This window comes from Maniola hyperantus, chromosome 20 (genome assembly GCF_902806685.2).
Source record: "Maniola hyperantus chromosome 20, iAphHyp1.2, whole genome shotgun sequence".
In the NCBI taxonomy this organism is placed as follows: Eukaryota; Metazoa; Arthropoda; class Insecta; order Lepidoptera; family Nymphalidae; genus Maniola; species Maniola hyperantus.
In genome coordinates, this window is record NC_048555.1 from 1861713 (window position 1) to 1879050 (window position 17338).

A 17338-nucleotide genomic window follows, 5' to 3' on the forward strand; every position below is an offset into this window, starting at 1 on the left:
CGTATGGTTTTATTTTACACTTTACAATTGCTATGCTATTTACAATAACTGGCTTATAATATTATATACAATGATGGAAGATGTTCACGTGAAGATTGTTCGGTAGGGGCATTGGTGACTCCCGAGTTCAACAACACGCAGCCTCATTATTGGTCACCATTAACATAATTGATGACCACCGACTTATAAGAACAGCAGCAACATCAGTCACATTGGGTACCTACATCTCCGGCGTGCAAGCAACTCAACGCAACAAGCAACGACGTGCAGCCACATTAGCTGCACTCTCTGAACGTGGAAGCTACGACTGCAACTCGACTTTGGACACCGCAGATGGTGTCCCTCGTGGACGCAATTCAGATAATTCGACGCGGCACGCTACGCAACCTACCCTATAGCTGGCTGGCAGCTCAGTGACGGTAGAGGTTGCACCTCTACAGTTTATTGGTTTGTTGGGTTGTCCTTCAATCACGTCGCAATGGAGCAACGGATCGACGGGATTTTTGCATGGGTATAGTTAATGACCTGGGGAGTGACAAAGGCTACTTTAAACCGGAAAGTGCAAGAGTCCCTACGGGATATTTGAAGATCTAAATCCACGCGAACGAAGTCGCTGGCATCACCTAGTAGATTATACGTATAGGGAGCAACTACATAATATCATAGAACAGTTCCTGGGTAACATTTATTTCCCTCTACGCCGCCATAGACTGCTGAAACCGAAGTAACTTATTTACTGTGACTCTACGCCAAAGATAAATTAATTTGTATAAGGTATACTACAAAACTGTATCAAAAACAAACACTCACCTTCAGCTCTTCTTTAGTTATAAAAATTGAGTTCAGTTCACACTTTTATACCTACTTATCTAGCTTATGCAAATAATTAACTCTTTGCGTATTTAGCGCAAACTAAAGAAAACACATTAATTTATCTAAATAGTTTATTTTATATAAATTAAAGTTAAATAAGTATGTATATTACTTTGTCGTAATAACTTATGGTTATTGTTATTGTTACATTATCTTTTTTTTATTAATGTTTATTGTTTACCTATGTATTATAACTAGCTTATGCTCGCGACTTCGTCGGCGTGGACTACACAAATTTCAAACCCTATTTCACCCCCTTAGGGGTTGAATTTTCAAAAATCCTTTCTTACCGGAAGCCTACGTCATAATAGCTATCTGCATGCCAAATTTCAGCCCGATCCGTCCAGCAGTTTGAGCTGTGCGTTGATAGATCAGTCAGTCAGTCAGTCACCTTTTCCTTGTACATAATATTTAGATGTAACGGTACATTACATACCACAATTAATAAATTTAATGATAAATGACGGTGTGAGTGTATTTTTCCGGACAGCTCGTAAAGTTTCAGCAAAAATAATTTGAAGAGAGGGCGGGGTAGTTCGCTACTGCCCGTGATAGCTCGTCATCTCTCGCAGCGCTGCAGTCCCGTCGTGACCACGACTCATGCAACTGGGTCGAAAACTCGATAATTCAAAATCATATTAATCTAAATATATAAAGAAAAGGGAGACTGACTGACTGGCTGATCTATCAACGCACAGCTCAAACTACTGGACGTATCGGGCTGAAATTTGACATGATAGCTATTATGACGTAGGCATCGGCTAAGAAAGGGTTTTTGAAAATTCAACCCCGAAAGGGGTGAAATAGGGGCTTAAAATTTGTGTAGTCCACGCGAACGGAGTCGCGAGCATAAGCTAGTTGTAGTATATTATAATACCCGTTATTTACATTATGATATCGTTAAATCGAAATATATAAAATAAAAAGGTGACTGACTGATTTATCCAAGCACAGCTCAAACTACGGACGGATCGGGTCGAAATTTGGCATGTAGATAGCTATCATGACGTAGGCATCCGCTAAGAAAGGATTTTTGAAAATTCAACCCCTAAGTTGGTGAAATAGGGGTTTGAAATTTGTGTAGTACACGCGGAGGATAAGTCGCGAGCATAAGCTAATTAAGGTATTAAAATTAAATCAAAACACGCAGATAGGTATACCAGAATATTAATTTATTTTATCATAACAGTTTCAGCTCGACGCGAATTCATCAGTATTGAATTCATACTTCACCTATATTCAATACATTTGGAAATAAAGAACAATACAGTTTCATTCAATACTAGCTGTCGAATAATTAATTGTATGAATTGAATTTAATTACCGAATCATTACTTATTGAATTCAAATCATTGAATTTTGGAAATCGTATTTGTCTAGAAAATTAATAAAATACAGAAAAATTAACTGTTTCTAATTAAAATTAAAAAATATATATTATGGACCATATTTTTTATATTCATAACAAGTTTAAAAAGCATAATGAAATAATAATAATATGACAGTTGTTATTTTTATTATTAAGAGCTACCAAAGTTCAAAACTGGCATAGGTATTTTTTGTGGATTCAGCCATTAGTTTTCAGGGAGGAGGAAAAGAATAACTGAAATCGAAAATAGTCAAATCAAACTTCACAACAATTTTCAGGATACTGCGCTATGAAGAAGGTTCCGGCAACTAGGCTGGAGAGGTCGTAGGTTTCCAAGAACTCCTCGAACGGGAAGCCCAGACGGTTGACTTCATAGCTGTAAGCAGAATTTATTTATTTATCTTCTATATATATAAAATTCAAAGTCCTGACTGACTGACTGACTGACTGACATATACATATATCAACGCACAGCCTAAACCACTGGCCCTAAAGACTTGAAATTTGGAGGGTCTATTCTTTGTAAAGAGTAGGTATCCACTAAGAAAAGATTTTTCGAAATTCCACCCCTAAGGGGGTTAAATGTGGGATGGAAGTGTGTATGAAAGTCCGTCATTTTTCAAGTTATTTGCATGAAAATTGGTATTTGGGCTCTCGGTCACAAATGAAGAAATACGTGTTTCAGGATTTTTGGAAAATTTGCCCATAAGGGTGGTAAAATAAGGGATGAAAGTTTGTATGGGAATGTTTTAATTATTGATATTATTAACTTGAAATTTGGAAAGTAAGTTTTTTCTTGAGGTTAGGTGTCAGCTAACGTGAAACGACTTTGAGAAAATCCCCCACTAAAGGGATGAAATGGGGGTTGGAAGGTTATATGTGTTATTCGGTGCTGTTCAGGGTGCGCGTTCTGATGTTATAATGTTTGTTTCTGAAAAAAAAAATGCCATTTGTTTCTTGTAGGCCACGCGGGCGAAGCCGCGGGCAGAAGCTAGTTCATAATATAAGTACAAGTCATATATTTTGTAGGTAGGTACTCTTGTCAGATAAGTAATGGAGACAACAAAATGTGTTGAAAATAAATACTATTGAAAAATTCCTAAGGTGAATTATTTTTTGTATTTTTTATCACTAATTATTGTTTAAGTCTTTCAAATAATATGTGATTAGTGCTACTTTTTAATCTCGTAGTTACAGTGCGACAAGGCTCTCTTGGCACTTCAATGACATTGACAGGGGGGCGCTGATGGAGAACAAAGGTTTAAGAATATTCAAACAAGAACAAAGGGGACACTTGACGGAAACGTTAGTTCCGAATTTCACCACAAGATAGCCTTGTCGCACTGTACACATTTCGTATGTTTATTTTACTAGTTATGCACGAAATATTATTTTATTAACGATTCGAATCAGAACCGGAACAATGTGGAAACACTATTTTTCCTGGTATCATTATTCTTAAGTTTGACATTCTAGTTGTCTTTTTAGTCTCTGGGATTAAAAACTTTTAAAACCATTTAAAACTCACAAGTGTAATCACTGATCTAGTGTACATTAGCTTACCTGAGGAGTGTCTCATTAGCGGTATCAATAATTTCAGGTTGTTTATAAACGGAAAATACGTAACGGTTTGGCCCCCTGCCTGGCGCAGGGGCCGGTCCAGCCCAGCTCGCTAGTTCGTTAGACTCATCCATCATCAGACCATCGGCTGAATCGCCATTAAGGTTGACAGACAACTGTAATAGACCCGGATTTATTTCAGGAATACTTGAATAATCCAAGTCTGTAAAAAAGTTAACTTAATAATATCAAGTTTTAACTGAAATGGAAGGGTCACAACCAGTTACCACTACCTACTATTTTAGCGTTTAAACTATCGTGAGTGATTTCCATTATATATAATATCTGTCCCGGCTTTACTCACGTGTTTAGTCGACGTTAGCCCGACTAGTTTCGAACCCATCCGGGGTCCTTTTTCAAGGGAGTCAGTTCGTCACCACCGCGGCGCGTACGCGAACTGACTCCCTTGAAAAAGGACCCCGGATGGGTTCGAAACTAGTCGGGCTAACGTCGACTAAACACGTGAGTAAAACCGGGACAGATATTATATATAATAGTACCTACTATTTCAATTTTCACAATTTTCAGGATGTACAAAAAACTTGTTTCAATCTACTGAATCATCATTATCAACCCATCATCAGCTCACAACAGAGCACGGGTCTCCTCTCAGAATGGGAAAGGTTTTGGCCATAGTCTACCACGCTGGCCAAGTGCGGATTGGCAGACTTCACACACCTTTGAGAATATTATAAGACTTAATTTAGAGCTGGAGGTGAGCGTACAAAAAGAGATTGTTTTGTGCGCTATGAATATGCTGATTTTTTTTAAACTGGCCAAGTGCGAGTCAGGCTCGCGCAATGAGGGTTCCGCACTACAGTCGTATTTTTTCGACATTTTGCACGATTATTCAAAAACTATGATGAATAAAAATAAATAAAAATCTGTTTTAGAATGTACAAGTGAAGACCTTTCATATGATACCCCACTTGATATAGTCACTCACTTCGAAAGTTGAAAATACTAATTATTAGTTCATGACCACAATTTAATTTTTTTTGTGTGATCTAACCCTAAATTCACGGTTTTCAGATTTTTCCCCAAATGCCAGCTATAATATCTACCTACCTGCCAAATTTCATGATTCTAGGTCAACGGGAAGTACCCTGTAGGTTTCTTGACAGACAGACAGACAGACAGACAGACAGACAACAAAGTGATCCTATAAGGGTTCCGTTTTTCCTTTTGAGGTACGGAACCCTAAAAAAGAATATTAGCCATGTTAAATGACTAATATTCCCCTTTCCTCTCCAACTAAGCGTCGAGCTTGTGCTAGGAGTAGGTACGACAATAGTGCAACGGGCAGGGTTTGAACCGTCGACCTTTCGGTTTTCAGTCCACTCCTTTACCCGTTGAGCTTGAGGCTCTAATTTTGAAAAAAGTGAGTTACCATGTTTTTCCTTGCAGGTGTCGATGTATTTAAAATTATTTAGAAATCACATACTTACTAATGACCAAAAACGTATAGTAGCAGCCGGGGTCGAAGTCAAATGCAATAGTGGGCATCTCAATTGCATCTTCAGGGCATATTTCAATTCCTGGAGTTATTTCTAACTCTCCGATGTTTACCTGTGAACATGGCCATAGCCAGGAATTTATTTCGGTAGGGGGGAGGTGAGTTGACAATAAGATAGAATACAAAATATACAGAAGCGTGAACGCAGCGAGCGTAATTTTTTATTTAACACAGAAAAAAATTAAAGCGATAGGGAAACGTGCTCGGCTCGCAGGATTTTTAAATCCAGGCGGATGAAGTTGCGGCATCAGATAGTTTTAAATATATTTTTTAAGAACGTAGAGTGTCAGGAGGATACTCTGCATTTATCTCATTCAGAAAACCCTTTTGCCTAATGAAAGCCTGTTTCTTACTTCAAGTAACTGTTTTGGTACGGGAGTGATGTTAGCGGCTCTGTAGATCTGGCTGATGGAATTCCTCCGACGATACATTGGCTTCGCCAGCTCTACTGCTGACAACAGCAGCACCACTGCTGTACATGCTAGTATCAGTTTCATTGTATTGTTGCAAGGCTGGGCCGAGATATAACTGAAAAAAAAATATTTGCAAATCGGTCCAGAAACCTCGAAAACATCGGTGTACATTTATTTAAAAAAAACGGGCCGAATTGAGAATCACCTCCTTTTTAACCGACTTCAAAAAAAGGAGGAGGTTCTCAATTCGTCGGAATCTTTATTATTATTATTTTTTTTTTATGTATGTTCCCCGATTACTCGAAGACGCCTGGACCGATTTTGAAAATTCTTTTTTTGTTTTTGGAAGTCGGTTAATACACGATATCTATCTTTATATTACAGTGCATTAGCTTCGCTAAGTGAAATAATTAATTTAGAGCCTCAATAGCTCAACCGGTATAGGAGCTTGGACTGAAAACCGAAAGGTCGACGGTTCAAATCCCGCCCGTTGCACTATTGTCGTACCTACTCCTAGCACAAGCCTGACGCTTAATTGGAGAGGAAAGGGGAATATTAGTCATTTAATATGGCTAATATTCTTTAAAAAAAAATTATGTGGGAATGAGTGTAATACTTTGTAATAAAATGCCCCAAATAATTATAGGCTTTTATACCAGTTTAAAAAAACTATTAAAAGTATGCTCTTAAAAAAAGCATACTTATATTATTTATACAGTCGAAGACTATGTCGAAGAAGACTATAAAAAAGCTTCTATTTGACTCGCTCTGGCAATGCACGGGGCTGCAATTGCTTGTACAGTATGGTATAATAATATTCTAAATTTATCACTTAAAAAGAGCAACCGCGCAGTTTCTTGCTGGTTCTTCTCAGTAGGAACGGCATTCCGAACCAGTGGTGTATTAAACTGTTTGACGATTCAAAAGCACTTGTAAAAGTTTACTTGAATAAAAATATATTATATTCTAAGAAGAAGAACCTACGTGCGAATTCTCAAGTCTTTAGATCCAGCGGTTTGAACCATACGTTGATATGTCTGTTAGTCTGTTTCTTTATATTACTTATAGGAAGAAGCTCAAACAGCAAGCAAGCAAGGTACAACTCAAAGTACTGGGTTTAGAAATTTGCGATTTTGTAAATTTTATTTAATTCATCATTATCAACTGAGAAACGTCCCTGCTGGACATAGGTCTCTTGGAGGGACTTCCACACACCACGGTCTTGCGCCGCCTGAATCTAGCGGCTCCCTGGAACTCATTTGATGTCATCTGTTTACTTAGTGGGGGTCTTCCAACGCTGCACTTTCCGGTGCGAGGTCGTTCCTTTAGCATCTTGGGACCCCAACGTCTATCGGTTTATCGAACTATGTGCCCTGCCCATACCATTGCCACTTCAGCTTCGCAACCAGTTGAGCTATGTCGGTTACTCTAGTTTTCCTAAAACGGATCTCCTCATTTCTCATTTGATCACGTAGAGAAACTCCAAGCATTATATTTATTTTTCCCCTCTACGCCGTAGCCCGTAGACCACCAACAGTGACGTTACTTTCATTTATTTATTTCTGTGGCACCACGCCAATGATCCTACTACAATATTATAAATGTGAAAGTGTGGATGTTTGGATGTTTGTTTCTCAATGACGCAAAAACGCCTTAACGGATTTGGATGAAATTTGGAATAGAGATAGATTTTATATATATATATATATATATATATATACTATGAAAAATGCAAATCCACGCGGTCTAGAAGTCGCGGGCATCAGCTAGTATTTTATAATTATCTAAAAATATATTAACTAATTAATTCAACATTTTAAAACTATGTCAACAACAAACACTCACCTTCAGCTCTTCTTTGGTTATAAGAATTCAGTTCAGTTCACACTTTTATACCTAGTTTCCTAGCTTATGCAAATAATTAAATTTTTGTTACTATCGCAAAATGTAGAAAACACGCACCTAAGTTAATTTATCTAAGTTGTTGGTTACATAAATTGAAGTTAAATCTATATGTTAGTACATAACAATTAACATTATTGATATAGGTAGGTATTATCATCTTTTACACGTACAAAATACTTAAGTACCTATGCATAAAAATTACTGTTTGTGTGTTCGTTGTACCTACCTATAGAGGTGAAAAATTATAATTGTTGTTGTTGACACTTGCGTGATGGTTTCTGACAATACCTACTGTCAACGTATGGTGCATGAGTCACATTGCAACGTAAGTATATCGGGCATTAGGTAACTAGTGGATATTAGATTTCATGCGATCATCATCATCATCAGCCTGTGGACGTCCACTGTTGGACATAGGCCTTCCCTAAAGAGCGCCACCGCACCCAGTCCTCAGCCTTCCTCATCCAGCCACTTCCCGCCAGCCTCTTTATATCGTCGGTCCATCGTGCTGGAGGACGTCCCACACCAGGCTTGCTCAAACGCGGTCTCCACACAAGGACTTTGCGGCTCCAACGGCCATCGCCTTTATGACAGGCATGACCTGCCCACTGCCACTTCAGCTTGCTAATAGTTTGGGCTATGTCAGTGACCTTGGTTCTCCTGCGGATCTCCTCATTTCGGATCTTATCCCTAATGAGATCGTTTGTACCTAAATATAAAAGCATAATAGTTCGTTGCGAGATTCATGTAAGGTCCTGCGCTGGAATAAAACATCAAGTTCATAAATCAAGACCATGTAAAAAGACTTATCCTGACTTGACTGCTGATTAACTGACTGACTGACTGACCAATTTAGCAACTCACAGCCAAATACCTTTACTTCCTACATCCATGCGCACAGCCCCTAAACTTTTACAATAGGTAGAAATTCTTTATTCTACTCCCACGGAGGTAAAATAGGGGTTGGAAATTTCTATGAAAGTCAAAATTTTATCCATAGTAGTAATTGTTTTATCCATACTAGATAATATTATAAATGCGAAAGTGTGTCTGTGTGTCTGCTAGCCTTTAACGGCCCATCCGTTCAACCGATTTCGATGAAATTTCAGAAAATTTCCCACGGGATTTTTAAAACCTAAATCTACGCAGACCAAGTCGCGGGTATCATCTAGATATAAATATGCGAAAGTGTGTCTGACTATTTTTCTTTCTGCTAGCCTTTCACGGCCCATCCGTTAAAGGAATTTTGACGGAAAGCACAGAGATAGATAGCTGGCATCCTGAGGACAGATATAATATTATACTTTTTGACCCGGAAAATCTAAGAGTTCCGCGGGATTTTGAAAGTCCATCCGTTTAACTAATTTTGACAAAACTTGATATAGAAACAGCTTGAAAGTAAAGCTAAGTATTTTTCTGTATTGCGTGTAAGTACTATCCAACACACCTAGTTTCTCCTTTCACCAAAGGTTGCCTGGTAGAGATTGCTGTGAGCAATAAGGCCGCCTTTGCATACAATTATTTTTAGTTTTAGTTTCTGTAATAGTTATGTAATATTTTTTGTTTGCAATAAAGTATTTCTATCTATCTATCTATCTAAGTTTAATGAAGAATATAAAAGAAAATTTCCTTCTCTATAGGGAAAGAAAATAATAAATAGACGGGCTTAAACGGCATTATTAAAATGCTACTGATTAGTGATTGAATTCATTGAATTTCGGATTTTTTATCTAGATAATAAAAAAAAATCATTAAAAACAAACAAATTTTATTCAACCAAGAAAACAAGCATATAACAATTAATTAAGAAATAATAAGAAATTAACAGACAATTAAAAAATACGAAAAAAATAACTACTGTTTCCAATTAAAACTAAAAATATATATTTTGGAGCATAGGTATATTATATGGTATAGCAAATTTTCATAAGATCCAAAAAGCATAGGTTATTTATTAGGTATAATATTTAAATACTTAATATACCTAAGTTGTATAAAAGTTGTAGTTTTTATCATTTTCAACTTAAAAGCTATCAAAACTCGCATAAAATATATATTTATCTTGGACTAAGACTAGCTAGTTAACTAGCTAAACAGCTAGTTTTCAGGGAGGAGGAAAACAATAATTGAAATTGAATATCTTCAAATCAAACTGCACAGCAATTTTGAGGATATTGCGCGAAAAATAAGTTTCCGGCGATGGGACAAAGCTCGTAGGTTTCCAAGAACTCTTCAAACGGGAACCCAAGCCGGTTGATTTCGTAGCTGTAAGCAGAAATTAAGATTACTTCTGACGCGTTTCAACTTATTACGCTGATTATTCCATCTCTTATTGTTCTACAGGATTACTTTTTGTCCACCTGCAATATTTTGAGAGGTGGTTCAGAATCGATAGCATAATGCTTTCATCGATGTACCGTTTTTCCGTACCTCAAGCGGAAAAACGGAACCATTATAGGATCACTTTGTTGTCTGTTTGTCAGTCTGTCTATCTATCAAGAAACCTACAGGGTACTTGCCGTTGACCTAGAATCATGAAATTTGGTATGTAGGTAGGTAGGTATATAGGAACGTGAAAAAATTCACAGCACAAGTTAAGGAATTTGCGGTTACATCACACACACAAAAAATTGTGGTCATGAACTATTAGTATTTTCAATTTTCGAAGTAAGATAACTATATCTAGTGGAGTATAATAATAATAAATACTTTTTATTCAAGTAAACTTTCACAAGTACTTTCGAATCGTCAGATGCATCTACCACTGGTTCGGAATGTAATTATATGAAAGGGCTTCACCTGTGCATTCTAAAACAGGTTTTTATTTATTTTTATGCATCATAGTTTTCGAATTATCGTGCAAAATGACGAAAAAATACGACTGTAGTAAGGAGCGTTGCGCGAGCCTGACTCGCACTTGGCCGGTTTTTTCATAATATGAGTGCGGGCTTACCTGAGGAGTGTCTCATTAGCAGTATCAATCATCCCATTTTGTTTTAACGCGTACATAACGTAACGGTTTATGCCAGTCCCAGGCCCAGGGGCCGGCCCAGCCCAACACGCTAATTCGCAGGAGTCCTCCAGGTCCAGACAAATGTCTGAGTCGCAACGAAGGTTGACGCGCAAATTTAATAAGGCTGGGTTGCGTAGAGGATTAAGTGAATAGTCCAGGTCTGTAAAGAAAAATGTTAGCTTTCATATTAAACAGTTAGGAGTGACAAATCATCTAAATACTTATTTTTTTTTTTTTTATTCAGATACAAGTTAGCCCTTGACTGCAATCTCACCTGATGGTAAGTGATGATGCAGTCTAAGATGATAGCGGGCTAACCTGGCCTGGTTTTATATAAAAGGAAAAGGTGACTGACTGACTGACTGACTGATCTATCAACGCAAGCTCAAACTACTGGACGGATCGAGCTGAAATTTGGCACGCAGATAGCTATTATGACGTAGGCATCCGCTAAGAAAGGATTTTTGAAAATTCAACCCTAAGGGGGTGAAATAGGGGTTTGAAATTAGTGTAGTTCACGCGGACGAAGTCGCGAGCATAAGCTAGTAAAAAATATATCTACACTGAGTAAATGGGGGTAGTTTATTTAAGATCCCTTCCCACTCCGCTCTACTTTGGAAAGGAACATGTCAGGGCATGTTCCCACATAATGGCCCTGACATGTCCCTCTCCCCCCCCCCCCCCCCCCGCCTCTTTAATTTAAACACGATTAACCTTTCAAAGCCAAACACTATCACTACCCATCACCATTTACACCACTCCCATCCACACCATCACCCATTATATATTCAAACGCGAAGAGTTCCGTACCATCGTACAAAACTTTGTCCTTTTTAGGGTTCCGTAGTAAACACGGAACCCTTATAGTTTCGCCATGTCCGTCCGTCTGTCCGTCCGTCCGTCCTCGGTTAATCACAGAGACTATTAGTGCTAGAAATCTGTAATTTGGCATGGGTATAAATATTAATCACGCCGACCAAGTGGTGGTAGCTCCAATATTTTGACGACCTCGACCGCAGTGGTAAGCGCTGTGGTCTTATTAGTGGAAGGTCCCAGGTGCAATTCCCGGCAGGGGTTTGGAATTTTCTAAATTTCTGGTAGGTCTGGTGGGAGGCTTCGGCCGTGGCTAGTTACCACCCTACCGGCAGCGATTTAGCGTTCCGGTACGATGCCGTGTAGAAACCAAAGGTGTATGGGTTTATTAAAAACTGCCATACCCTTCCAGCCGCTTCCATCTTAGACTGCATCATCACTCACCACCAGGTGAGATTGCAGTCAAGGGCTAACTTGTATCGGAATAAATATAAATAAAAAATATGGAAAAGAGGTTAACCGCCGAATCTAACTCGGCTTCTCCAAAATTCCTCAGTTTCACGAGAACAGTGCAGAATATGAATTTAAAAAAATTGTAATAGGCACATACTTATTGTTATAAACGTATAATAGCAACCGGGTTCGCAGTCAAATCCAATAGTGGGCATCTCAATTGCATCTTCAGGGCATATTTCTATTCCTGGAGTTATTTCCAAGTCTTCGAAGTTTACCTGCGAATAATCTGTATATTTAAAATTCACAGTTCTCACTGACTGACATATATATCAACGCACAGCCTAAACCGCTGGTCCTAGAGACATGAAATTTGGAGAGTGTGTTCTTTGTAAAGAGTAGGTATCCACTAAGAAAGGCTTTTTCAAAATTTCACCCCTGAGTGGGTTAAATGGGGGTTTAAAAGTAATGTAGTCCACGCGGACTAAGCAATGTTTTGTTAGCAAAATAATGCTTTAAAATATTATTATTTTCAATAAAGTATCGCAGGCTGCCTAGGGAGGAACCCTAGGGGCAACCACCACTGGTTATTCATCAGTCACAGCAATCACAAAAAAGAAAACTTATTTTATTTAATGGATGTCTGCTTATGTGCTTCTTACTTCAAGCATCTGCTGTGGTACGGGGGTGATATCAGCGACTCTGAAGATCGATTCGATGGAATTCTTACGATACGTTGGTCTCGCCAGTTCTACCGCTGACGACAGCAGCACCACTGCTGTACACGCTAGTATCAGTTTCATTGTGATGTTGCCGAGACTGGACCGAGAAATGACTGAAAATTGTAAACAACCATTCTACCTTCGCTCGAATGCAGTCTTTATATGTAAAAGGTGATTGACTGACTGGTCTACGTAGTAGTACTTCCAACTTCTTTGATCAACGCACAGTTCAAACTACTTACGGAACGGGCTTGAAAGGAATGCAGATTATGACGTAGACATACGCTAAGCAAAACTTTTCAAATCAAATCAAATCAAATCAAATCAAATCAAATCATTTATTTGCACGATTGCAGGTATTATTAATAAGCTATTTTTTTTTAACTTTTTTTTTTTTAGAATTATAATGTTCAACAGTCACATATCACATAATATAATATAATATCACATATTTTAGAAAATTCAACCCCTAAGGTGGTAAAATAGGGGTTCGAAATTTGTGTAGTCTGTAAGTTAGTAAAGACGATATCATTTATTAGCTTATGCCCATTCCCCGTGACTTTGTCCGCGTGGACGAAACAAATTTCAAACCCCTATTTCACCCCCTTAGGGGTTGAATTTTCGAAAATCCTTTCTTAACGGTTGCCTACGTCATAATAGCTATCTGCATGCTAAATTTCAGCACGATCGGTCCAGTACCTAGTTTGAGCTGTGCGTTGATAGATCAGTCAGCTTTTCCTTTTATTACAAGATTTTTCCGTCTACGCCGTAGACCGCTAAAATTTCCTCACCAATGATATCTACGAAAATATTGAAACAAACACTAACCTTTAGCCTCACTCTCCTTGGTTATGAGGATTCGGTTCAATTTCACACATTTTATATATTAACTACTTACTAACATATGCAAATAATTCACTTTTTATTCGTAATTATCGCAAAATGTCGAAAACCCGTAAATTAATTATTTATCTTTAAGTTATTTTTAGAGTTCCATACCTCAAATGAAAAATAGAAACTCTATCACTTCGGTGTCTGTCTGTCTGACAAAACCTTTGCCTCAGGATCGCGCAAATGTCTAATGCGCGTCGCCTCCATTTTAGTGACGTTAACACTACACTGAAGTTGCGAGCTGATGGTATAGTTTTATTTCGGCTGACGTCAAAATGACGTCATTTCGATGTTAAAGGCACATGGTTCCAGCGCAATAGCAATTTGCGGTACCTACTTTTACTCAAGTCTACAATCCCATAGAGTGTCAACGCAATCAAAAGATACGTCTGCCATTTATACTGCATATTAAGACATTTGCGAGGGAATCAAAACTCATAGGTACATTGACCTAAAATCTAAATATATAAAAGAAAAAGATAACTGACTGACTGACTGATCTATCGACGCACAGCTCAAACTACTGGACGGATCGGGCTGAAATTTGGCATGCGGATAGCTATTATGACGTAGGCATTCGCTAAGAAAGGATTTTCGGAAATTCAACCCCTAAGGCGGTGAAATAGGGGTTTGAAATTTATGTAGTCCACGCAAACGAAGTCGCGAGCATAAGCTAGTCATAAATAAAAGGCAAGAAGTAAAGGAAAAAATCCAAAAAACATTTGTAGTTAGGTACATCAAATTAAGTTACGTCACATTAAAATTTGTAATTGCACACTTATATTTGCATCCTTCCAAGGTGCGGAACCCTCGGTGCGCGAATCTCACTCGCCCTTGGCTGGATTGTATATAAATTAACAATTATAATAATTAAGGTCGGTGTAAAATTATTATTGTGACCTATACCCATACATAATAATAATAATATGAACGACTTCCGGTGATAGCCTAGTAAGAACAAACACATCGACCTCCTATTTGGAGGGGGGCGGGGCAGTGGCGTGCACAGTGTTTGAAGCCAGGGTAAGCATTAGTTAGGTAGGAATGTGTTTACTGACAGGTCATAATGAAAAATATGCATTGATCTATTACAACTAGGGTAAGCAGTGCATTTATGCCTCTATGACCTGCACGCCACTGGGGCGGGGTGTTCCGGCACGTCAGCACGCAGCTAAACAAATAAAAATATCGAGCGAATTTTTTTCAGTTTAAATAAAATAAAAAACCGGCCAAGTGCGCGTCAGGCTCGCGCGACGAGGGTTCCGTACTACAGTCGAATTTTTGACATTTTGCACGATAAATCAAAAACTATGATTCATAAAAATAAATAAAAATCTGTTTTAGAATCCACCGGTGAAGCCCTTTCATATGATAGCTCACTTGATATAGTTATTTTACTTTGATAATTGAAAATACTAATTATTACGTCATGACCACAATTTAATTTTTTTTGTGTGATGTAACCACAATAATGGCACCGATTCTAAGCACAACCTAATTTTAGAGTATTCGCACCCTCTTCTTACTATTGTAATATGAAAAGGACAGAAGCAGTTTAACATTTCTAAATTTAATTTTTAGATGGTAAAACCCGTGATTTTAGCACGCACTCGCGAACCTACTGTTTAAATTTGTATTGTGCACTAAAATTTAGACTCTTTAAATGTGAAAGTCATGTTCCTTTCCTTTTTTAGCATTAGTAAAAAGAAAAGGATGCAGATACTCTAAATTTAGTTTAGAGAGAGACTAGAGAATGTCTGCTATGAGACCTACCTACCTAACTACCTACCTACACCATGTACCACCTATATACCTCGAATAAACATTATTCTATTCTATTCTACCTGCCAAATTTCATGAATCTATGTCAACGGGAAGTACCCTGTAGATTTCTTGACAGATAGACAGACAACGAAGTGACCCTATAAGGGTTCCCTTTTTCCTTTTGAGGTACAGAACCCTAAAAATAAGACGCTCTAAGTTTACTCTGTGTACCGCTGGGTTGTTTTATTATCACAGTTTGCGGTCCGCGGTGAGCCGCCTCATGGGAAATTAGAAAAGACGCGAGTTAGACCTTACAAAACACCTATTTCTGAACTTTTAACTGCTTTCAAATGGCGGGCTTGTGTTTACAGTGAACGTTCTTTATTCACGGGGTACCTATGCGTTATTTTTTAGGGTTCCGTACCTCAAAAGGAAAAACGGAACCCTTATAGGATCACTTTGTTGTCTGTCTGTCTGTCTGTCTGTCAAGAAACCTACAGGGTACTTCCCGTTGACCTAGAATCATGAAATTTGGCAGGTGGGTAGATCTTATAGCTGACATTTGGGGAAAAATCAAAAAACCGTGAATTTAGGGTCAGATCACACAAAAAAATTAAATTGTGGTCATGAACTAATAATTAGTATTTTCAACTTTCGAAGTGAGATAACTATATCAAGTGGGGTATCATATGAAAGGTCTTCACTTGTACATTCTAAAACAGATTTTTATTTATTTTTATGCATCATAGTTTTTGAATTATCGTGCAAAATGTCGAAAAAATACGACTGTAGTACGGAACCCTCATTGCGCGAGCCTGACTCGCACTTGGCCGGTTATTTTATTCGATGACACGCCTTGACGACCGAAATCGGTCAAGCGAGACATTCGCGGACGTTTAGTCCGCGACAGGTTAAGATGGCGATCGGGGTATGAGGCGGGGGGACGCCCCACACACACCCGCACATCACTCGCGCTCGCCCGCACCGAGTTAGCGCGGGAGCTGTGCGGAGCATGCCCTCCCCGATTGCCATTTTGACCTGTTGCGTACTAACAGACATGCCTATAGTCCGTACAAAATGACTCCTCACGCGCCAATTTAGTTCTGTGTCAACTGTCATGTCAAAAGTGTGGGTCCACCTTTAAAATATGGTTAAAATCGTACTTATGACATGGAATTTGACACAAAAAATTAAAATGGCGCGTGAAGAGTTAAATTTTACAGGACGTATTAATTAGAACCTTTTAAATTTTTCAAGTCAGTTGTAAATACATTAAAATTTTAATTTTAATCTAAATGCACCATGCTTGTTGCATTTTAATTACTACATTATTATTATCTTAATAGGTACGTTACACGAGCAATTACTGCATCATCATCATTATTGCATAATATGAATTATGCTATAATCTATAAAATATTTTAATGGGAAAGTGTGTCTGTCTATCTGCCTATAAGCTATTATATTTTTCTGTGCTATAAGAAATTTACGCTTTTAGAAATTTGGTACAGAGATAGCTCGCATTCTGGAGATGGAAATAGGCTACTTTTTAGGGTTCCGTACCTCAAAAGGAAAAACGGAACCCTTATACTTTGTTGTCATGTCTGTCGGTCTGTCAAGAAACCTACAGGGTACTTCCCGTTGACCTAGTATCATGAAATTTGGCGGGTTGGTAGGTCTTATAGCAGACATTCGGGGAAAAATCTGAAAACCATGAATTTAGGGTTACATCACACAAAAAAAATTAAATTCTGGTCATGAACTAATAATTAGTACTTTGAAGTGAGTGACTATATCAAGTGGGGTATCATATGAAAGGGCTTTACCTGTGCATTCTAAAACAGATTTTTATTTATTTTTATGCATCATAGTTTTTGAATTATAGTGCAAAATGTCGAAAAAATACGACTGTAGTACGGAACCCTCGTTGCGCGAGCCTGACTCGCTCTTGGCCGATTTTTTATCCCGGAAAATGATATAATAGTT

At 38.1% G+C, this 17338-nt stretch overlaps 1 protein-coding gene across 5 annotated transcripts; it reads right to left on the reverse strand.

The window, feature by feature from the left end:
- Positions 1–936: 936 nt before the first annotated feature.
- Positions 937–12991, reverse strand: LOC117991956 (protein D2-like). 5 transcript variants are annotated; one of them, XM_069505626.1, is made up of 8 exons: positions 12638–12991; positions 12133–12253; positions 10650–10869; positions 7923–8405; positions 5732–5906; positions 5311–5431; positions 3806–3978; positions 937–2618 (listed from the first exon to the last, which is right to left on the reverse strand). In XM_069505626.1, exons 1-4 carry the CDS (start codon positions 12776–12778, stop codon positions 8387–8389), a joined length of 501 nt encoding a protein of 166 aa, XP_069361727.1. In that variant the 5' UTR covers positions 12779–12991; the 3' UTR covers positions 937–2618; positions 3806–3978; positions 5311–5431; positions 5732–5906; positions 7923–8386. The 5 variants fall into 5 exon arrangements, with proteins under 5 accessions (XP_069361727.1, XP_069361724.1, XP_069361725.1 ...); XM_069505623.1 differs by having other exon boundaries at positions 3806–4025; XM_069505624.1 differs by having other exon boundaries at positions 7923–8456.
- Positions 12992–17338: the final 4347 nt, after the last annotated feature.

Coding starts and splice junctions, on each gene's coding strand:
- LOC117991956 (XM_069505623.1), bottom strand. CDS start 5,875: ATGAAACTGATACTAGCATGTACAGCAGTGGTGCTGCTGTTGTCAGCA. Junction 5,432..5,731: donor TACCAAAACAGTTACTTGAA/GTAAGAAACAGG, acceptor CCATGTTCACAG/GTAAACATCGGAGAGTTAGA. Junction 4,026..5,310: donor CTATACGTTTTTGGTCATTA/GTAAGTATGTGA, acceptor ACTTTTTTACAG/ACTTGGATTATTCAAGTATT.